This window comes from Rhinatrema bivittatum, chromosome 1 (assembly GCF_901001135.1).
Source record: "Rhinatrema bivittatum chromosome 1, aRhiBiv1.1, whole genome shotgun sequence".
NCBI classification, from domain to species: Eukaryota; Metazoa; Chordata; class Amphibia; order Gymnophiona; family Rhinatrematidae; genus Rhinatrema; species Rhinatrema bivittatum.
The window spans coordinates 60,500,080-60,524,084 of NC_042615.1; the positions used below are offsets into that span (position 1 = coordinate 60,500,080).

General features: G+C 44.2%; 1 protein-coding gene across 3 annotated transcripts in view; it reads left to right on the plus strand.

Annotated features, from left to right (window-relative positions):
• The window catches only part of MND1 (meiotic nuclear divisions 1), a 111,455-nt gene extending 87,540 nt beyond the window's left edge, over window positions 1–23,915 (plus strand). For 2 of the 3 annotated variants that reach the window (XM_029609994.1, XM_029609829.1), the window contains 3 exons: window positions 759–873; window positions 16,774–16,818; window positions 23,132–23,915. In XM_029609994.1, coding sequence (XP_029465854.1) covers window positions 759–873; window positions 16,774–16,818; window positions 23,132–23,238 — 267 coding nt within the window. In that variant the 3' untranslated portion in view covers window positions 23,239–23,915. The remainder of the gene's footprint in view (window positions 1–758; window positions 874–16,773; window positions 16,819–23,131) is intronic. The other variant, XM_029609911.1, reaches the window with a different exon arrangement.
• The last annotated feature ends 90 nt before the right edge of the window (window positions 23,916–24,005 follow it).

Consider the following 24,005-nt stretch of genomic DNA (forward strand, 5'->3'; position numbering starts at 1 on the left):
TATGTTATTTCTTTTGATGATTATTTTCTCCCCAATTTATAGGAGATATGAACAATGTATTAGTTGATTTTTGATATGGAAAAGATATTATGTTATGAGTATGTTGATGTTACATTGTACAACATATTTTCCTGTTTTTCAAGATTTATGTCGTTGATGAAAATTAATAAAAATTTAAATTAAAAAAAATATATATGCTAGTTTTGTGCAGTAGATTGTAGACTTATAAAAAGCTGAAGGTTCCTACTGATAAATAGCTTGGTAGCAGTTCCCACATTTGATGGCATACTGCAAGCATCTTAGCCACAGAGCATTCATATTTAAACCCCGAATCCTGTCAAATTGAAGCTGCTGTTCTGAAAGAACAGTGCAAGTTTTCACATAACTTGCTGAGCCACTTGCTTAGCTGCTGCAAATACTGGTTCAAAAAGGCCAAAGAATAAGGGCTACCTAAGTAGAAGTTTCCTATGTTTTTCTATTCTAAGAGATGTCCCAGGAAACTTTCTTCACTTCTTCTTTGAACATGTCATGCCCTGTGTTACATATCATTACCATGAGATTTGTAAATGTTTGCTCCGCATTTAAGATCTTCAACACGTTTTGTAGAGTTACAAATTATGAAGTGTAATTTTAGGTGCAAATATCTATTTCTAGAATGAAATAAAAGCAGATTCTTAATGTTTTAGCAAAATACTACAATACATTTAAAAGAAAATGAATATGAATATTCTCCCAATCTCCATTGCATTAAAACCTAGGAGGAGCGAGCCACTCTAGCAAAAGAACTTGCAGCTCATCAACAACGAAAAGAAAAATTAAAGGCAGAAGTAGAAAAATACAAAGAGTGTGACCCAGATGTGGTGGAAGAAATTCGTAAGTTATTACTTTGTTCTGAATGTGTTGAACTATAGCAGTAAAAATGGACTTCAGTGTACTTTTGCAGTTCAAATGTGTGGTGTTCATGGTTAAACAAAAAAATGGCTCCCTTTTTAATATTTAAAGCTGTAAAAACAACAAGGATCACTTGTCTGTTCACCTGCTGTAGGGCACATTTTTCTCAAGTGATCCAACAGAGAAGCAAGAATAATGCAGACTTCTGAATATATTAACAACCTCTGCTTCACAGAACAATAACAAATAATTAAACCAATAAGCATTTTACTCCAGAGGATTGCCTTCAGAAAATCTGGCTTCTGTACAGGGGCAGTATATCCTATAATTTGAAGTAATCAAAGGATGACTAAAAAGAGGAATGAACACCTTCCTCCCAGAGGATTCCCTTTCACTGTTAGCAAACTTTCAAAGACAAAACAAGAGTATTGAAAACTCAAAAAGACCAGGTGTCATTTGAAATAATTCAGGCAAATATTGAATAGCTGGCTTAATACAACATTTAGCTAAAGGCAAGGTTCTGTTCTTTCTCCTATATGTGCAATATACTGTAAAGCCCTGCCTCCTAACCTTATTTACTTCCTTACCTTAAAGCAGGGGAATAGCTTGATCTTGTCCACCCCTCTGGAAGTCTGGAAGAGGATTTGGGAGTCTTGATGCAACATACTTCACACTCTTGAAGGCAAATGAGGGATTCAGTAGGCCTCAGTTACTACATCAGTATGTTGGTTGAATCTGCTGTGAAAAGGCCCAAGCAAGCAAGAATCCATGCTTCAGTGCCCCAGAATGTAATTCACAAATTAGGCCCTTTTTGGGATAAAGCATTATCAGAAGGCTATGATCCAGTCCTGCATAGTGTCCTACCAGATCTATGTAATAAAGAATTTATACAGTATCCTAAAAGGGCCCAGTTTCTCCTTCAATAACTTGGCTGAAATCCTTAACTTGTTGAAGACTGGTGAGTTGTGTCACTAGCAGCTGGTCCATATGACCTATGATGCTTTTGAAATGGCAGCAAGTGCTTCTGCCACAGCCATTACTGGCTGTAGGCATTTAGTTGCAGGCTTCAGGAAAGGCTTGCTGATGTGCCTTGCAGTGATGATAATCTCTTTAGAGATTAAGTTAAAGAAATGATCGAATTTATAAAAGACCATCACAGTACACTTATGAACCACTGTTCACATTGGAAATTTTATAGTGGCCCACTTAGGAAACCTTTTTTTGTTTGTTTTGGTTTTTTGCGTGGACTCATGCACTCTAGATAGCAGGACTCAAGGCCTTGTCATCACAAGCAAAGAAGCTCCAAGACCCATACACCAACCCAGTCAAAACCAGGGATGGGTTTTGGTTTGAATCCAGAGCATATAGCTGGTGCTGCAGAGGACCTCCCTGTCGGGGGAGTGTGGGGGAAGGAGCCTGAAGTTTTTCATTCTAATCTTGAATGGCTGGGTCTTTCAGATAATAAAGGATGACTACAAATTACATCTATTCAAACTCCCTCCAAGTTGCCCAGCCAGAAAAGCATTAAAACTTGCTCAACATCAGGACCCACTGAGTCAGAAATGTCCTTGCGGACCAGGGCAATCAAGCCTGTGATTTTTTTTTTTGTTGTTGAGTAGTTCTTGGTTCCCAAAAAGACTAGCATAACTAACATGTACTGTCCCATCCTAGATCTAAGAGCCATGAACACATTTTCTGAGAAATGAGAAAATGATTACTCTGGGATTGGTAATCCCACTTTTAACAATAGAGACTGCCTATGTTTTCTGGACTTTTAAGAGGTATACACTTGCATAGAGACATCCAACTCATAGGCAATATTTCATATTTGTAGTAAGGAATAACTCCTTGAGTACGACATACTGCCTTTTGGCTTGGCATCAGTACAATGGGTGTTCACATATTTGGCTGTTTTCACAGAATTTCTGTGCACACTTAAGGTTCATGTATTTCCCTATTTGCATGATTGGCTGATGAAGAGCACACATTGGACAAAAGCAAAAAAATGCATAGAGAGCATCATCTTGGTGTTGCAGTCACCGGGCTTCATCAACTACCCCAAATCCCATTTGAGCCCAATATCAAAATTGGAATCTACCTGGGCTCTACTATGCATGACTGAAGCTAAGGCTTAGCTCCCACCAAAGGCCACCAATATAAAGATCATGGGAGAAGGTTTCAGAATTGGCAAACACCAGCCTGGTCCATATTGAGAATACCTGGCCTTGTGGCTTCAGTAGTTTCCCCCATGGTATATCTCCATATGAATGGATCCTGAAGTTCTCCTAGGTCAAGTAAGATGGTGGTCCTTATACATGTGTGATACCATCGGATGGAGCCCGGCATGGAAAACTTATGTCAAAGTTTCTGGAACTTTCACTAGGTACACTGAGCATGCCCTATAACCACACATCCATGCAGGGTCCCTCTTCAGTCTATTTTCCACAGAGCTTTCGCCTCGTGGTTAAGTGAGCTCTTGGCTTTTCCTTAGAAAATTGCCTTGGAAAACTTTTTTCACTGGTTAATTTTGTTTCTTTTCATGTTTCCTTAGATGCCAGGTCTCTCCCGGTTCCTTAGCTTTTTAGTGTTCTCAGTAAGTTTATTTTTGCTTCTGTGTCCCCCCCCCCCCCGGTGGTGGCAGTGTCTTGGTGCCTACCAGCTTCGACTACCCACCATCACCGCTCTCGTTTATTCCCTTTCTTTTTGTTACATCATGGCCTCATCTGGTTTTTATCGATGCCCTCAGTGCCCGAGGACCATGTCCATCACAGACCCTCATGAGATGTGGGGGCATCACATGACATCCGGGGTTGCTGCATAAACGCCCAGATGACCAACAAGGGATGTTGCGCTTGAATCGATAAGATGAAAAAACTCTTTGGGGCGAGAAAGTCTGAACCATCAATGTCTGCATCGGTGGCATCTGCAGCAATTAACCATGGAGCTACACCGATGGGCATCATGCCATCGACATTGGCAGGGCTTTCGGTTTCATCAATGCTGGTGGATAGGGGTGCCGGAGACCGGCCCCTGTCATTTTCTTCCAGGTCAAGGACTTCAGGTTTGTTGTCATTGACCTCGGCACCAGGCTGAGCACTGAAGAAAGAAGAAGAAGCATCAGCACCGCTCACCTTCTATGCACGGTGCGGGGCTTGGGGAGGCGCCGGCTCATGCCGTGATGCCCCCGAAATGACTATCAGTTTCAAGTGCTGCCTTTCGGGCCGGCCACCACCCCGCAGACCTTTATATAGGTGATGGTGGTGGTGGCGGTGCTGCGCCAGGAGGGATTGCTGGTGCACCCGTACTTTGATGATTGGCTGATACAGGCGAAGTCACTAGAGGAATGTGTGCGGTCCATGGACCAAGTTCGGTTGCTCCTGGAATCTCTAGGCTGGGTTATCAATGTGCTGAAAAGCCATCTGGTCCCCTCCCGTTCCCTCGAATACTTGGGAGCCTGTTTCGACACCCAGCAGAGCAGAGTGTTTCTTACAGACGACAGGGTGAACAAAATTCAGGGGCAGATAGCGCATCTGCTTCGTCTACAGGTGCCGAAGGTCTGGGATTATTTACAGGTCCTGGGCTCGATGGTGTCCACATTGGAACTGGTGCCCTGGGCGTTTGCCCACTTGAGGCCTTGTTGTCCCGTTGGAATCCTTTGTCGCAACAATATTTCCTGCCCCTGGCTCTGATGGAGTCGGCCAGTCTGGCCTGGTGGATGATTCGGAACAATCTGGAGAAGGGGATGCCTCTCGAGGTCCTGTAGTGGGTGGTGGTCACCACGGATGCAAGTCTTCGGGGCTGGGGGACAGTTTGTCTGGGCAGGTCTGTTCAGGGCCTTTGGTCGACATTGGAACAGAAATGGTCCATCAATCGCCTGTAGACGAGAGCAGTGCGCCAAGCTCTGGAGCAGTTTCTACCCTTGGTCCGCGATTGGATGGTGCGAGTTTTCTCGGACAATTCGACCACGGTAGCTTACATCAACCGCCAGGGGGGAACCAAGAGTTCCACGGTAGTGCGGGAGGCTCAGCTGCTGTTCGAGTGGGCAGAGCTTCATCTCGAAGGAATTGCCGTCTCCCATGTTGCAGGAGTCGACAACGTCCAGGCGGATTACCTCAGCCGGCAGCAGTTGGATCCGGGGGAGTGGGAATTCTCTCAGAGGGCCTGGGAGCTTCTCTGCAAGTGGTGGGGAACCCCGCAGTTCGATCTCATGACAATGAGTCTCGATAACAAGACGCAAAGGTTTTTCAGCCACCAGAGGGAATCTGGGGCAGTGGGGCTCGATGCCCTCGTATGTCTGTGGCCGACTGGAGGAGTCCTGTACATCTTTCCTCCATGGCCGCTGATAGCAAAGGTACTCAGGCGTGTAGAGGGCCACGCGGGGACAGTAATTCTGGTGGCTCTGGAATGGCCTCGCCGTCCGTGGTTCGCAGATCTGGTGCGGCCGGCAGTGGACGGACCGCTACGCCTGACCCATTTACCGGATCTCCTGCGTCAGGGTCCTGTATTTTCTGATTGGGAGGATCGCTTTTGACTTGTGGCCTGGCTTTTGAGAGGAGGCAATTGCGCATGAGGGGGTATTTGGAACCAGTAATTACCACGCTGCTCCAAGCGAGATGCCCTGCTACCTCTTTAGCCTATTCTACAGTATGGAAGGTGTTTTGAGACCTGGTGTGGACAACAGGGATTGGACCCTCTTCAGGTTTTGGTGTCCCATATTTTGTCTTTTTTGTAGGTGGATTTATCCAAAGGATTAGCCCATAGTTCCCTTCGGGTCCAGGTTTCTGCTTTGGGTTGTCTCAGAGGGAGAGTCCAGGGGAAGGTCTTGGCATCCTATCTGGATGTGGTGCGTTTTCTACAAGGAGTCAAACATCTCCGTCCACCTCTGCGTCACATTTGTCCGGAATGGAATCTTAATCTCGTGCTACAGGTCCTTTACGAGGAGCCGTTTGAGCCTCTGAATCGGGTATCTTTGAAGATCCTGACTCTGAAGACTGTCTTTTTGGTAGCTCTCTATTCGGCTAGAAGGATTTCGGAATTGCAGGCGCTTTCGTACCGTGATCCGTTTCTCCGGATATCGTCTGATACGGTGTCCTTGCGTACGGTACCTTCGTTTCTTCCTAAGGTGGCATCTATTTTTCATGTAAACCTATCAGTGGAGTTGCCCGGGTTTCTGGATTGGTATCGGGATCCCTCGATGGGACGAGAACTTCAACTTTTGGATGTGAGACGTGGTATTACGTTACTTGAAAATCACTAATGCTTTTCATTGTTCTGATCATTTGTTCGTCCTGTTCGGGGGGAGCAAAAAAGGGCGAAAAGGCGTCTAAGGCTTCTTTGTCTCGTTGGTTGAAAGAGATGATCTCTGCAGCTTACGTATCAAAAGGAAGAGCGGTTCCAGTGGGTCTTAGAGCACATTCGACTCGAGCTCAGGCGCCGTCCTGGGCTGAGTGTCAGCAGGTGTCTCCCCAAGAGATCTGTAGAGCCGCGGTGTGGTCTTAATTGCACAATTTTACCAAGCATTACCTTTGGATGTGCGGGCCCCGGCGGCAGCCCCCCTTTTGGAGAGAGTGTTCTTCAAGCGTGTCTTTCGGGTTCTTGCCCAGTGTAAGAGGGCTTTGGTACATCCCACTTGTCTGGACTGATACTGGGTATGATCAGGAAAGGAAACTTGGTTCTTAACTGCTAATTTTCGTTCCTGTAATACCACAGATCAGTCCAGAGGCCCGCCCTGAGGATCTCTGCCAAAAGACTGCTTGGTCTACTGCTGTATTTATTTGCAAAGCAGATTTTCTCTTTTTTTGGCTTCAATTTCTAGGTTTAGCGTTTTCTGCATAGTTATCTAGTTGGTCAGAGGTATCCATGTTGGGAGCCTCGTTCGCTCCTTATTTTTCTTATCTTGGCTTGGGTATCGATTAATACTGAGGGACTGCAGGTGGCACTCTTGTATATGTGGCAGTGCCCAAAGTTTTGTTCTCTAACTCCATCTGCTGGTAGGGATGAATAAAACCCGCTTGTCTGGACTGATCTGTGGTATTACAGGAACGAAAATTAGCAGGTAAGAACCAAATTTCCTTTCTCTGTAAACAGCTGGACAACTCAGCCACACAATCCCCACCCTCCTCCTCTTCGAGTTGGATAGCTTGCTGTAAAGACTAAGGAGACTCATGTGACAGTGTCTATACAGGAAGACCCACGGGTGCCTAGAACTACATCCATTTTTTTACAGCTCTGAATGAGCTTTTCTTTCTCAGTGCCATTAGATGACATCACCCATTTGTGTGGCTGATTTGTTCTGCTGTCTATGGAAAGTACCTGTTACTGATAAGCAACAGTATTTTTCTGAAAATAGCAGTTCACCAGTCACACAAATCCCCTTTCTCCTCTTTTGGAATTGTTCTCTCCTAGTCAGTTGCTGTTAGAACTAAAGGTTGCTGCAGCAGCTCAGGAATTTTCACCCATATGCATTAAAGTCCTTTACGTCTTTCCAGAGAGTTCTAGAAAGTTCATCCATTTGGCACAAAGCATAATCCTTTGACCCACTATTGACTGAATTGCTGCCTTCAGAGAGCACCTTTTACGGGTAAGCAATTTCACTTTCCAGAGATGAGACTTCTTACATACTAGAGTCAAGCAGCTTGTGCATGGCTAGTAATATGATCTGCTGAAAGCAGCCAAGCATCCAGCTTGTGGACAGGTTCAGGAGCGTGATTGTTGCCAACTAGCTAATGATGGACCTTGTGTGTTTAAAGTGAGAATAAAAAAATGGAGCAGTCGTGCTACTGGCCATCCAGAAGTTTGACTTTGGTTAAGGCGACATGGATTTCATTTTCTTACCACAGTACTCAGGATATATATTTCCCAGTATTGCATTTGAAAAATCGAAACAAGTTTTATATTTTGTGATGTAAGTACCAACTAAGGACAGAGGGGCAATTTTTGCAACTGCAGGCAGTTGAAAAATGCATGGGTACTTTTACCCGTGGATTTTGCACAGTTTTCAAAGAGAAAGTATGCTTATACCTTCCATTTTGAAAACTGCCCAGGGAAAAAGTACCTGTAGAGATCTGCCCCTACTTTTTATGCAGATACTTTTTCCAACCAAAAAACCTGAAATTTTGAAAATCCAAAATTGCCCACATTGTTGCTTCACCCAACCTAACGTTACTCCAGAGCACCTCCTTAAATTACATGTGTTGTGACCCGGCTTTTCCTGTCATTAAGATTCTCCTGTATTTTTCTAGCATAGGCAGTGGGAGGGTTTGTTTTTTTTAATCCTTCCCTTGCTTTATCCCCACCTTTTTGTGGGAGGCTGCTGCCATCCCCCAGGTAGATTGACCAGGAGGACAGAGAGGCTTTCTCTGCTTTGTAGTGGAAGTGACTTAGGCAGTGTATCTTGGAATTTAAGACTTTTGCTACTTCTGGATTTTGAGTGGAACCAGTTCCTAATAGAAGAGATTCTGAAAGGACTGGCCCTTATTCCTTTTACATTTTCTAAGGGATTGGAGCCAGGGGTGATAACTGTTCTGAGTTGTTTGGACATTCCAGTAGGAGTTGCTAGATCTAAGGACTAGTTTTGGAATAAAGGATTTTGTCACCTTTTCCCAACAGTCTGTCACTGGAATTGCAACAGATATCCTACCCTTAAAGGGGAAGGAATTTTGGAGAGAGAACTGCCAGATAGAGAGGCATGGATAAGACACTTTCTTATACTGATTTTCCTCGTGTTTTTGATCTTCACAATTCTTGCCTGAATTTTGATTGTTAAACTAAGGTAAATTTTTGTTGAAAACTAATTTGGACTCACTCTCTTTTCCCTTGGAGCATAGGACAGTATGTTGAGTGTGCTAGTATTTTCTTTATTTTTCCATGGTGTCTTTTTTGGCCCCTCCTGGAGAACCCCTTCCACAGCAAACAAATAGTGGTTGGTGATTGGATTGAGACATCTATGGATATGTCCATGACAAGGGCCCAGGAAGTTAAGGTTCCCCGTTCGCCAGATGAGTCCCAGCGTTGGCGCTCCCAGAATGCAGCACACCATCCAAACAGGAGTCCCGGCGTTGGCGCGCCCAGAATGCAGCACACCATCCAAACAGGAGTCCCGGCGTTGGCGCTCCCAGAATGCAGCACACCATCCAAACAGGAGTCCCGGCGTTGGCGCTCCCAGAATGCAGCACACCATCCAAACAGGAGTCCCGGCGTTGGCGCTCCCAGAATGCAGCACACCATCCAAACAGGAGTCCCGGCGTTGGCGCTCCCAGAATGCAGCACACCATCCAAACAGGAGTCCCGGCGTTGGAGCTCCCAGAATGCAGCACACCATCCAAACAGGAGTCCCGGCGTTGGAGCTCCCAGAATGCAGCACACCATCCAAACAGGAGTCCCGCTACATATAATTTTACCCCCATACAGAGAAAGCAATTTTCAAAAAGCTTTTTTACCCAGATAAAAAAAAAATGGAACGGGTAAATGCCTTTTGAAAATTGGCCTAAATAATATGAAACTGGGAGACCTCTTTAGAGCAGCGTAGACAGGGGCAATTGGATAGACTCTGGCCTGCTTTTGTCAGGCACGCTAGACCTGTGCCTAAGGCAGCAAAAATGTGGGGGCTGGCTGCCTTTCTGCTGTGCTGAATTTCACTCAGCAGAGAACAACTCTCTACTTCCTTATCTAGCTGCAGGAAACAGGAGGGGAAGGGGCAGGAGGTACTGAGCCTGGAGCAGACAGCAAAGGGGATCATTTCGTGGAGGTTAGGAGAAGCTGAGTGGGGGAGTCACTGAGGAGTGAGTAAAGGGCTAGGAGATGAGAGGATTGGCTGGGATGCAAGGTTCTGTGTGAGAGAGAGGGGAACCGGAAAGAGAGCAGTGTTTGTGTGTGTGAGAGAGAAGGGATTGGTGCTTGGGTATATGTGTATATATACCAGATTGGGTAGGAGGTTAGAGAAACTCCCCCTCCCATGATCTTGCTTTTTGTCCACCATCTCCTGGAATCTCCCTTCCTTCCTACCTCTCCCAGACCCTAGAATCCCCACTCTAACCCCTAATCCGAGATCCTTCACCTCTGATCCCCGTCCTTTCTCTTTCTCCCTCCTCTTACCCATTCTAGGTTCCTAATTCTCCCCATTTCCAGTCCTCTTGCTCCTTTTCCCATCCCTTGTCTCTCATCCTCTCCTTCTCTTCCCATCTCAGAGGTCATCTGCCTATGCTAATGCTTGAAATCCTTTCTTTTCACATGCAATAAAAAGAAATATGCTATAGAAATAAGAAAGATTGGAAAAATATTTTTATAATGTAATATAAAATATGGAAATATGTCAATATGCTCTTGAATTTAATTCCTGCCACAAGCAACTGTAAGGCTGTGCCTTTGATCTTCTGCTCCCTGTTTGTCCTTTGAGGGGTGAGCACTAATAGTACACTGTCACTGGGTAGACTGGATGGGAGAAATGGTCCTTATCTGCCATTTATGTACCGTGCTACTATATTTTTCATGTTCTTCTATAACAGGCTGAATTAGCCATTACATGTGGGGTGATGTCATCTGGGGGCACTGAAAGGATTCTTCTCTCCAAGCTAGTATAACTTTGAGCTCTACTGAGCATGTACTGGAGTTCTCGCACAGGTGTTGCCTCATAAGCCTTCTCAGTCATTTTTTGTCAGAGCCCAACTCAGTCTTACCTAATAAGTTTCATCTAAATATCCTTAATATCTTTTAAATTCAGTCTCTTCTCAGCAAGCAAGGAGAAACAGCATCATGGCTTCTCTGCCAAGAAGCCCTAAAAATCTGGTATTGATCAGTAAGAAATCAAGCCGTTATGCAAGCAATCTATCTGCTGGGCATCTCCAAAATGCTAGCAGATCAACACAACTGTGTATCATGCACACGAGTGTTCTCTACAGTAATCCAGTGGCTAACAAACTGTTATGATTGGCGGCTCACAGAATGCTCCTGCAAACTGCCACACTCATCTTACTGCTGCCAGCAAGGCTGCTGCCTCCCCATAAGCGTGCGTCTCAACAATGGATCTTTTACTCCTGAAATAGTGCATGTTACTATTGCATGTTGGCTCCTGATTCATGTCTGCGTTCCTGGTTCCTCTGCCTTGCCTAGTCTAGCCTTGTCTTCTCCAGCCCTCCTTATTTATTTATTTTATTTATTTGAGTTTTTTCTATACCGGCATTCGTGATAAGTATCACATCATGCCGGTTTACAATAAACAGGGGGGGGGGGGGGGTGTGATAATAGGTTACAATAAAAAAAAAACAAATAACAAGTGCTGAGCGAAAATAATTGCAGTTACAATAAAACAGCCTTGTCCAGCCTTGCCTTATCCTTGTCCAGCCTTGCCTTATCCTTTTCTTGTCCAGTGTCTTCAATTTGTCTCCATCCACCCTTGGCTTGATGCTTCGGATCTTGACGTCTTGCTTGGACCTGACCACAATTGCCTTCTGTTTGGACCTGACCACGATTGCCTTCTGCCTGGACCTGACTCCATTAGTCTGCTGCCTGCCCTGATCCCGGTGTGCCTTTGGACTTTGTCATCTCCACCGCCCTAGGGACATTCCAGCCGCCAGGGGAGGCTGCTAGAAAAGGTGAAGTTCCAGACTGTCCCGCTACAGGGTGCATTTGCCAGCTGCTGGCGTAGGCCTTGTGGGTTCATCCTTGAGGCTGCGTCTTCTGTGCCGCAGCACAAATTACTTACATCTGCTATCCTTTGCACAAACTTTTCAGCTTATGGGGATCTACCTTCAGTGGACACATTTGCATCACAACAGAACACAAAACTAAATTTTACTGAATTCTGCCAAGTGATTATAGACTAGCTCAAGATGCTTTTCTCCTTGACTGGGAACAAAGCTGATTCCCCCTAGCCCCCCCCACCCTATCTCAGCTCCCTGCTAGAGTGCCCCAGTGACTGTTGTCACCAACCTGTTTACCAAGTTATTTAAGTTATATAAGATGTTATACTCATATTTGTATAAGTTACCAATTGGTCACCACTATGTATAAGTTGTTTATCCTGTAAACCGGAGTGAAGGCATCCCGCTATACTTCGGTATAAAAAAGCCTCGAAATAAATAAATAAATAAAGCCTTATGTACGCCTTTCCACCATTAGCATTTATTGCCAGGACAGTGCAAAAGGTTCTTCAGGTGCTTGGCTGATCCTCGTAGCCCCAGTGTGGCCTAGACAGATCTGACATGCATATTTCATACAACTTTCCAGTAGACGTTCTATATATCTGTGAATAAACCCTGCATTGTTAACTCAGAGACATTATATTCTCCCAACCTTTCAGCCTTGAAACTCTCAGCTTAGATGTTGAATGCTCAGTGATCACTGATCTCCACTTGCCTACAGAGATTGTGGACATAATTGTCTTATCTCAAACGCCTTCGACTAAAATTATGCATTCAAATGGAATAGGTACTCCAAATGATGACAACAAAATGCTTTAGGCCCATTTTCTTACTCAACCGCTGAAATACTTGCTCCACTTTTCTCACTCAGATCTTACCACCTCTTCAGTGCAAGTGCACCTCAGTGGCATACTAAAGTGGACAGCAAACTGATCTTTACTCCATCGATAACTTGTTTCATGAAAGATCTGTGGCATGTCAAGCCCTCTGTACAAAAGCCACCTGTTTCATGGGACCTAAATATGGTCTTTTCCCAACTAATGAAGCTTCCCTTTGAGCTAGTGGAGTCAGCTTCTCTAAAGTACTTGACATGGAAGGTGGTGGTTCTTGTCGTAGTGACCTCAGCTACAAGAGTCCGTGAACTCTATGTTCTCATCCACTATCCTCCGTACATGCGATTATTCCACAACAGGGTGGTTCTTCTTACTCACCTGAAGTTTCTTCCAAAGGTAGTCTCTGCTTTCCATCTTAATCCATCATATTACCTACCTTTTTTCCTAGGCCCCATGCACATGAAGGCAAAAAAAAAAACCCAACTCTAAATAAGGACATAAGTTGCCATACTGGGTCAGACCAAGGGTCCATCAAGCCCTGCATCCTGTTTCCAACAGTGGCCAATCCAGGTTACAAGTACCTGGCAAGTACCCACACATTAGATCCCATACTACTAAAGTCAGTAATAGCAGTGGCTATTCCCTAAGTCAATTTGATTAATAGTTAATGGACTTCTTCTCCAAGAACTTATCCAAACCATTTTTAAACCCATCTACACTAACTGCCCTAACCACATCCTCTGGCAACAAATTCCAGAGCCTAATTGTGCATTGAGTGAGATAATTTTTTCCAATTTGTTTTAAATGTGCTACTTGTTAACTTCATGGAGTGCCCCCTAGTCCTAATAACCGAAAGAGTAAATAATTGATTCACATTTACGCATTCTAGACCTCTCATGATTTTATAGACCTCTTATATCCTCCCTCAGTCTATCTCTTCTCCAAGTTGAACAGCCCTAACCTCTTTAGCCTTTCCTCATAGGGGAGCCATTCCATCCACTTTATCATTTTGATCACCCTTCTGATAAATGGGAATGGAATGGCTCCCCTACATACTCTGAACTCCAAAAGGGCCTGGGCTTATTACAAGAAACAAACTCATCTACTTTGTAAGACCTCCCAACTGTTCGTCTCATATCCCAACCGGATAAGAGTAGTGGTCGCCAGTGAACTTTGTCTCACTGGCAGGCTGAGTGTATTGACCATTGCTACACTTTAGCAAAATTGCAAGTTACTGACTGTGAAGGCTCATGAAGTGAGAGCCATGGCTGCTTCTATTGCTTATTTTCGAGAAGTACTTATTGAAGATATCTGCAATGCTACAATTTTGTGTTCTGTTCACACCTTTGTGTCCCACCTTTGTGTCCCACTATCTTGATAACCTCTTAAAGACTGACAGTAAATTTGGACAAGTAGTTTTGCAAAATCTGCTCTCACTGTAGTCCACTTTCCATTATATGATCCAGGTTGCTTATTAAATATATGCTTTGCTGCAACCCTCATCTTGCGACTCCCCATATGTAATGGCTATTTCAACCTGCTTATTGACAGAAAAAGCAAGTTTGCTTACCATAAACAGTGTTTTCCATAGATATCAGCAAGAATTAGCCATGGAATATCTACCCTCTTCCCTGGAGAGTTGACTACATAGCTAGTTTAGCTCTGGTATAAACTGAGGAAACTCATGAGGCAATGCCTACATAGGAACTCCCTTACATGTGAAATCGGTTATTTATTGTTTCGGATAAAAGAAGGACTAGGGGGCACTCCATGAAGTTAGCATGTGGCACATTTAAAACTAATCTGAGAAAATTCTTTTTCACTCAACGCACAATTAAACTCTGGAATTTGTTGCCTGGGGATGGTGGTTAGTGCAGTTAGTGTAGCTGAGTTTAAGAAAGGATTGGATAAGTTCTTTGAGGAGAAGTCCATTACCTGCTATTAATTAAGTTGACTTAGAAAATAGCCACTGCTATTACTAGCAACAGTAACATGGGATAGACTTAGTTTTTGGGTACTTGCCAGTTTCTTATGGCCTGGATTGGCCACTGTTGGAAATAGGATGCTGGGCTTGATGGTGTCTTGGTCTGACCCAGTATGGCATGTTCTTACATGCTCAGTAGAGCTTAAAGCTTTCATCTTGGAGAGACTAATCCATTTGGTGTCGCCGGATGATGTCATCCCACATGTAATGGCTAATTCATCCTGCTATCTATGGAAAACATTTATGGTAAACATTTGCTTTTGATTGGTCACCATTTTTAAATAATGGGTGGCCAAGTACCAAGTGGACCACTACTGTTCAGAGGGATTCCTTCTCTATGTAGAGCTCCGTTGATAGATTTCACATGTGCCTTATTTTAGTGGATGGTGAATCAAATAGAAAACAACAAATACTATGGTCTTGAATATATCTAAAACTGGATTTCTTTGGATTTCTAGAAAGAAATCTATCCAGACTTTACAGAATTAATGGTTCAAGATGTGCAAATCAGATGCTCGAACCAAAATCGTAACTTGGGGTTTCAGTTCAACACAGCTCTGAGTTACATACCTCAGATTAGGTCTGTTCTTGCTAATGTTTATTACAAGTTACAGCAACTGTACCACATAAGACCATTTCTGGAAGAAAACATTTCATGCAATAGTCCAGGCTTTTGTTTTTACAGCACTGGGCTATTGTAAAGAGTTATGTTGCACTCCCGAAAATGTTTGTGTCCATTACTATTGCGATCCTGGGCCGTGCCCCGGGATCCCCACTCACCATGCGGCCCGCCCCAGCCTCGGGAGCCCCCCTTCGGCCGTCCAGGCCCAAGACATGGCCTACCGTGGCGTCCTCCCTGCGAGGGAGACGCCAACGACGATCCGCTGCTGGCCTCGCCCCCTAGGCACACGCGCGCAGGAGCTCTAGATTTAAAGGGGCCAGCACGGAAAAACTGAAGACAGCCTCCTGGTGACGTCTGATGCTGCCGGGTTATTTAAACCCGGCAGTCACAGCTAACCCTCACCTTGCAACGAGGTTCACTCTTCGGAGTAGCTAGTTGTGGTTCCTGCTTGTTCCTGACATCTGATTCCTGGCTCCTGACCTTGCTTCGTTCTTCGACTCCGGCTTCAGCTTCCGTCCCTGGTTTTGGCATCCGACATCTGATTCCTGGCTCCTGACCTTGCTTCGTTCTTCGACTTCAGCTTCAGCTTCCGTCCCTGGTTTTGGCATCCGACATCTGATTCCTGGCTCCTGACCTTGCTTCGTTCTTCGACTCCAGCTTCAGCTTCCGTCCCTGGTTTTGGCATTCGACTTCTGGCTCCCGACCTTGGCTTGTTCTGGACTTCAGCTTCGTCTCTCTCCACTGCTGCAGGTACTTCTTCTTCACCCGCCCGGAGGTTTCTCCTAAGCCCCGCGGCTCGGGTCCTCACGGGCTCCTCCCAGGGTATCGCGGGCTTCCAAGGATGAAGTCTCCCCTGACCTCCTGGGCGCCATCTCATTGTCAGATACCTCGGCAGGCTGCTCTTCTGATCCTTGGTCGCATAGGATCCACTTAAGACCAAGAGGCCCGGGTCCCTACGGGCTCCTCCTGGGGGGACCTTGGGCCTCCAGTGGTGAAGTCTCTCCTCAGCGCCGCCTCCCGGCTGCGACGCCCACTGTTGTGTTCCACAGCACTATACCTGCCGTCTCAGCCGGCCCAAGGGTCCACGATCCTAACAATTACAAATTCTCCAAAACTCCACAGCGAGATTAATATCACATATTTCTAAATATGACCATATCAAGCCAGTTTTGTGCAGCCTCCATTGGTTACCGGTTACTTAGTGGATAAAATTCAGAGTACAAGGAACCGTACCATATTATTTGTCCAAGATGGTAAAAAAAACACACTGCCATTCGACTCCTGAGATCTTAAGCATCACATTTGCTCTATATTCCAGGTTCTAAGGAAGCCCATTTTCAAGAAATGTGTAATTGGGCCTTCTCAGTAATCAAGCCTCTTCTTTGGAATCTGTTATTAAGATCTGAAAATAACCGATTTTAAGGTTTTTCGAAAGATTTGAAAGAAACTGAAGGCCTTGTTTATTGAAGCCTTTGGCTGGTGATGAGATTTTGTTTTATTTTGTTCCTTTGATCTTAATGTTTTAATTGCAGTGTTAGTTGTGTTTGTATTAGCAGGGTTTGTTTGTTTTTTTCCATTAACTTTATGTGGATGTAATTCTGTTTAAGAGAAAATTATGCAATATTATGTTATATTTGTTCCCCAATTGGCATGCTCTCATTATAGGTGGGATATAAATATGGAAATAAACATTTAAGAGAATTCATGTTGGTCAAATGTGACATTTTACAGTAACTCTGTATCTTCAGCTGCTGTCTTCAACCTGTTTTAGTATATATTGCCTGACATTTAGTTTTTCTTTTCCAGGTCAAGCAAATATAGTTGCCAAAGAAGCAGCAAACAGATGGACTGGTGTGTATGCATGTACCATTTAAACAACAGCTTTTAAATCGCATTACTTTTTTTCTACCTAGGTATTAAACTGTCTGAACTGGAATCCTTGTGAATGTTTAATCTATAATGCAGGCATGCATCGTAATCTATGTATTTATATATGGTGAGGCCAATATTCAAAGCCATTTATCCGGATAACACAGATTATTCAGCTAAATACCGAGTTTTAAACATCCCTATTATTTATCCATTTAAGTAATGAGTGTTCTGGGGGGCATTCTGAAGCAGGAACGAGTTAGCCAGACAGCCTATCTGGCTATCTCCAATATTAGGAGTTAGCTGTGTGGCTGGATAACTTTAGACTTAACTGGTTATATTCAAAAGAATATAGCTGATTAAGTGGCCATGCTGACTTTAAAAGGGAAAGAAAAAGGTACCTCATGAGCCTAGTGGCCTGAATTACAACCCCACCCAATCAGTAAACCATGGACCCTGCCAGGCCGAGTCTCTCCTACCACCCCTCTGATAGCATTTTAAAATTAAAACAGCTAGGGGTCTGGGGCCGACATCCCATTCTTCCTGCCTACTCCCCGGTTTTGTATAGGCTATTTACTATGAGCCCTCTGTGCCTCCCTCCCACCCTTTCTGATTTAGCAATGCTGAAAATGCTGGCTGGGAACACAATAGGGGAGAGTATTATGATCCTGGATTAAGACAGTTTTTAAAAGATACCAGGAGGGGGGAGGGAGGCACACTAGAGCTCATTGTAGCCTATGCAGAAGCAGGGAGTTGAGGGAAGGCTAGCCCCAGACCCTTAGCTTATATATTTTTAAAATGCTATTAGAGATTTGCGGGGAGGTGGGGAGCTCGGCCTGGCAGGATGCATGATTTACTGATTGATTAGCAGGGGCTGTGATTTGAGCTGCTAAGCTCATGAGGTACTTTTTAATTTTCTTTAAAGTCAGTGTGGCCACATATATTTTGAATATAGCCAGTTAAGTCTAAAGTTATCTGGCCACATGTCTGATAACTTTAAACCTAACTGGCTGCACAAATGGAATATAAAATGTATGAACTTGTTTCCTTATATGTTGTAATTTGACAATAAGATAGTCATTGTGTAATAATATTCCCATTGTGAAAAAATCATTAACCTGTGCCAAATGAGATTTATTAAACCGTAGATAATTTTTCCTTCAATAAGCAGTGTAAATTAGCCCATTACATGTGGTGGCGTCATCCAGCGGCATTGAATGGACATGTCTCTCCAAGCTAGTAGAGCTTTGAGCTCTACTGAGCATGTGTGGGAGCTCCTGCATGAGCGTTGCCTTGTGAGTCTCCTCAGTCCTTTTTTATGTCCAAACAGCATGGATGTGATCTCTCTCTCTCCTAAATTTTTTCTTTAAAATTCCTAAAAACTTCTATAGTTGATAATTTTTTACTTAAGGTTTTTCTTACAGTGCCTCGCTGCCTCTGCAGCCCCACAACTGTACTTTTCAACACTACTTAAAAAAAAAAATGTGCAAATTACAAAGCAGATTAGGGCTAGCATGCCCCCTCGCTGAAAACAACTTACTCCAATATATCACATTTGGTGAAAAATACTATCACCAAAATATCGCAGAATTGCTTCAGTGGATAGTCAAGAAAGTGAACATCGGACACAGTGCGAGGCCTGTTCTGCGAAATGTATATATGTCATAATTCTTAACAATAGGACATTGCTTGCCTCCTGCTGGCTTGGTCCTTAGGCGCACACACACACATGGCACATGCCACCCTTTGAAGATCCAGCAGCAGGAAAACCCAACAGAAGTAACTTCTGATGACGTCACGCAGCAGGATATTTAAACCCCCATTTTGCTTCTTTCCCTGCCTCAGCACCAGGTGCCCTGCCTAGTCTGCAGTGCATGTTGCTCTTCAGGTCTCCTTGCCTTGTGCCTTATCCTGCCTTCTTTCTGCCTTGCCTTTACTTGCCTTCTTTGTGCCCTGGTCCTTGCCAGTCATACCTTGCCAGTCTCCCTTATATTCCTGTCCTGCTTTGTCCTCCAGTGTCTTGTTTGTCTCTGCCTGATTCTCTGATACTGATCTCTGCTACAGACCTGGGCCACTCTCTTGCCTGCCACCTGGTACTGACCTCTGCTATGGACTATGGCTCAGCCTTCCACGCCACCTGCCCAGACCTCTGCCTGTACCTGAATTTTGAACACACAGTAGCACCTTGCTCCTTCCCAAAGATGTGGAGGATGTTTCAGTTTTTTACTTCATGTAGGGATAGCCAGCTGGACCTCTTCTCATGTGACCCAAGGGACTTGCTTCAGTATCTCTTCTTCCTCTTGACCTCAGGTTAAGCACCTCATCAGTGAAAGTTCATCTCAGTCCATTGCAGCATATCACCAGCAGGTGGGGGCACCAATTTCTCTCCACCCAGTGGTATCGAGATTCATGAAAACATAGAAACATGGAAATGACGGCAGAAGAAGACCAAACGGCCCATCTAGTCTGCCCAGCAAGCTACGCACTTTATCCTTTTTTTTTTTTTTCCCCTTTTTCTCTCTCCCACCTGTTACTATTGGCTTCCAGTACCCTCCAGCCCTAATTCCCCTCCACCCCACCACCAACAGAGAGCAGTGCCGTATCTGCATCCAAGTGACATCCAGCTCAATTAGGGGTAGCAACTGCTGTAACAAGCAGGCCACACCCTTGCCCCATACTCTTCCCAACCCTGTTTTTATTTTTTTGTTTGTTTTTTTTATTTTTTTATTTTTTGGAGATAGCAGCCCTCCATCCTTCCGCTCCGTGAAGGTGGAACACTAACTACTGGCCACTGGCATCCCGCTCCGTGAATGCCTCTGTGGCTACTGCCGCTCCGTGCAGTGTTTGAATGCCTCTGTGGCTACTGCCGCTCCGTGCAGTGTTTTGCTGCCTCCGCTTTATTCACGCCCTCTAGACTTGATGGATCCACAGTGTTTATCCCATGCCCCTTTGAAGTTGTTCACAGTTTTAGACTTCACCACTTCCTTCGGAAGGGCATTCCAGGCATCCACCACCCTTTCCGTGAAGAAATGCTTCCTGACATTGGTTCTTAGTCTTCCTCCCTGGAGCCTCAGCTCGTGACCTCTGGTTCTGCTGATTTTTTTCCGACGGAAAAGGTTTGTCGTTGTCTTTGGATCATTAAAGTTTTTCAAGTATCTGAAAGTCTGAATCATATCACCCCTGCTCCTCCTTTCCTCCAGGGAGTACATATTTAGATTCTTCAATCTCTCCTCGTATGTCATCCGATGAAGACCCTCCACCTTCCTGGTCACCCTTCTCTGTACCGCTTCCATCTTGTCCTTGTCTCTTTGTAGATACGGTCTCCAGAACTGAACACAGTACTCCAGGTGAGGCCTCACCAAGGACCTGTACAAGGGGATAATCACTTCCCTTTTCTTACTCTATATTCCTCTCTCTATGCATCTCAGCATTCTTCTGGCTTTTGCTATCGCCTTGTCGCATTGTTTCGCAGACTTCATATCATTAGATACTATCACCCAAGGTCTCTCTCCTGCTCCGTGCACATCAGCCTCCCCCCCCCCCCCCCCCCCCCCCCCCAGCGAATACAGTTCATTCGGATTTCCACTCCCCATATGCATGACTTTGCACTTCTTGGCATTGAATCTCAGCTGCCATATCTTCGACCACTCTTCCAGTTTCCTTAAATCCCGTCTCATTCTCTCCACTCCTTCCGGCGTGTCCACTCTGTTGCAGATCTTAGTGTCATCTGCAAAAAGACAAACCTTACCTTCTATCCCGTCCGCAATGTCGCTCACAAAGATATTGAACAGGACCGGTCCCAACACCGATCCTTGCGGTACACCACTTAAAACCGCTCTCTCTTCAGAGAAAGTTCTATTTACCATCACGCATTGTCTTCTGTCCGTCAACCAGTTTTCAATCCAGATCACCACCTCTGCACTCACTCCTAAGCTTCTCGTTTTATTCACCAGTCTCCTGTGCGGAACCGTATCAAAAGCTTTGTTGAAATCCAAGTAGATGACATCGAGCGCTCTTTCTCGATCCAATTCCTTGGTTACCCAGTCAAAAAAGTCAATCAGATTCGTCTGACAGGATCTTCCTCTGGTGAATCCATGCTGCCTCTGGTCCAGCAATTCTCCCGACTGTAGATAGTTCACTATTCTCTCTTTCAACAGTGACTCCATTACTTTTCCCACCACCGAAGTGAGGCTAACCAGTCTGTAGTTACCAGCCTCCTCTCTGTTCCCACTCTTGTGAAGCGGGAACACCACCGCTCTTCTCCAATCACTTGGCACCACTCCCGTTTCTAGGGATCTATTGAACAGGTCGCACAGCGGACCCGCCAGCACATCTCTGAGCTCCCTCAGTATCCTTGGATGAATCCCATCAGGCCCCATGGCTTTGTCCACTTTCAGATTCTTTAGCTCTTCCCATAATTTTCTACTATAAAAGGATTTTCATCTATTCCACTTCCCTCCAGTTTCTTGTTGTATAGAGATGGTCCTTCTCCAGGGTCTTCTTTAGTGAACACAGAGCTGAAGTATTCGTTTAATATTTCTGCCATTTCTTCGTCTCTCTCCACACATTGATCGTTTCCACCTTTCAATTTCACTATACCACTTTGGACTTTTCTCTTTTTGCTGATGTATCTGAAAAATGTTTTGTCACCATTTTTTATATCCTTGGCAATCCTCTCTTCCGCTTGACTTTTTGCCAACTTGATTAATTTCTTCGTCTCCCTCAGTTGAAAAGACTGTGGCATTCCAAGCCCTCTGGTCAGTAAACATCCAGTTCCTTGAGACCTCGGTATATTCCTAGCTTAACTCATGAACTTCCTTTCGAACCTCTCAAGTCAGTGAACTTGAATTTTCTCATCTGGAAAATGTTTGTCTATAACTTCAGTATGAAGAGTAAGAACTACAGGCTCCAATTTCTTATTTGCCATACCTGCACTTTTTTCACAATAGAGCGGTTCTACAAACTCATGCTTCCAGAGGCTGACCACTGGACCATAAATTTGATTGTCTAAGGCAGTGGTCTCCAACCCTGTCCTGGGGGCCCACCAGCCAGTCGGGTTTTCAGGATATCCACAATGAATATGTATGAGAGAAAATTTGCATGTTATGGAGGCAGTGCATGCAAATTTTCTCTCATGCATATTCATTGTGGATATCTTGAAAACCCGACTGGCTGGTGGGCCCCCAGGACAGGGTTGGGGACCATTGGTTTATGGTGAAGTGCTGCAGACTGTGATTTCTGTTTGCAAATAAATAAGGAAGAATTTTCAACTTGCCATTTCTGGTGCCTCTTGGGGTGCCTTGGAATTTTTACAGCTGTTTTTAAGTTTGTTACTTTTAAGCTCATTTATGGTCCAGTGGTCACCCTCTTCTCCTCTTAGTTAGGATGGAATAAGGATAATCAAATATGTAATCACGTCTGAAGCAGTCATCTTGTCGAAACATGGCCATGGATGTTTTGGCTCCACCATTGTGCTAATTTTATTTGATGTTATTGTAAATATGCCTTTATTGATACTAAATTTGTAATATCTTATCTCACATTTTAAATGTTTTATTTATTTTTTGTGTATCATTCTTGTTTTCGTATTTATTTGTGTGGTTCACCTACCTATTTGATTTTCAAGAATTGCTTCCACTGTGCAACTCTGAGCTTTGGACTTGCCATGCATTATGGTTAATTCATGCCTGCTTGTTGACAGAGAAAGCAAATTTAAACCAGGTTCTCTGTAGATAGCAGATGAATTAGCCATTCTTATTACCCACCCGCTTCCCTAGAGAGTCGACTACCTTGCCAAAACTTTAAGTTCTGAAAGAGACTGACGGGAACTCTTTGCACTTGCTCGGAGCTCAGTAAAACTTCACTGAGAGCTGAGTCTGTGTTGGCACCATCAGATGATGTCACATGTTATGGCTAATTCATCCTGCTGTCTGTGGGGCGCCCTGTATACAAGTATGCAAACTTGACGTGTGTGTGTGTGTATATGTGTATGTGTGTGTATATATATATATATATATTTTTTTTTTTTAAATACACACATTGTAAGAAGTAATTCACTTGGTTACAGGGTTCTAGTGTCATTGACAAATAAATTCTAGTATAAGTTGAATACAGGGAAATTTTCTTCTGCTCTAAAACCCTATCAGCCCTGCTCTTATGAAGTCCCCCTTGGACTGCCTGAATTTTGACTTGCTGCTCATTCTGTTTGGTGCTGATCCAACTAGTAATGCAGTATTACATAGCAACACGGTAAAACTTGTAACTAAATTGTAACATTCCTTCTTTTTCTTCACAGATAATATCTTTGCAGTAAAATCTTGGGCCAAGCGAAAATTTGGATTTGAAGAGAATAAAATTGATAAACACTTTGGGATTCCAGAAAACTTTGATTACATAGACTAAAGTGCTGAATGTTGGTTTCTGGATTATGCTAGATATTGCAGTGATATCTTTCTGATGGGTCAAGACAGGTAACTGACCCGGAGCTCTTTTGACCATTGGCAAACTTTAAGGCATTGTGAGAATTTTCAAACCTTGCAGGTCAGCACTTTCTGGCTGCTTATCTCGTGCAGTGCCAGATCAGCAGCCAGAAACTGCTGCTTGCATGTTTTGAAAGTTCTCATAGATGATGTTGGGATGGGAGTGACTAGAGATTATCCCACCATCCACTGAAAAAAGTATAGAGGCCTGTGAGAGTGACCCATGGAAACTGGAGAGCTCAGCCAGCCGCTGAAGAAATGCAGTAGCCCATGGTGGCTGGCAGAGATTATCTTGCTAGTCGCCAAAGAAGTGCAGAAGCCTCCACTACTTGGTAAGGTAGGGAGGAGAAACAAGGTCTAGAGGGGGCAGTGAGAAGGTCGGTACAGTATTCTCCCTTCTCCCCTACCCCGATACTAGTCCCTTACCTCCCAACCTGGTACCTATTTTATTTTTAGAAAGTCACTCCTGAGAAATTGTATATAACTCACACATCAGTCTTCAGATTGTTTACTATATAATTTCAGTATGTTCTTTGTTTTGTTAAGCATTGTAAAGTGCTGTGAACTGTTTTCAGCCAATTAAATTTTACAAACAATTTCTTAATTTGTACTGGTGAGTCAATTAGCAAAGTTGTAGTAATCATGGGTTGGATTTTTTGTCTGCATCACTTATCTGTAGGAAGATGGGTA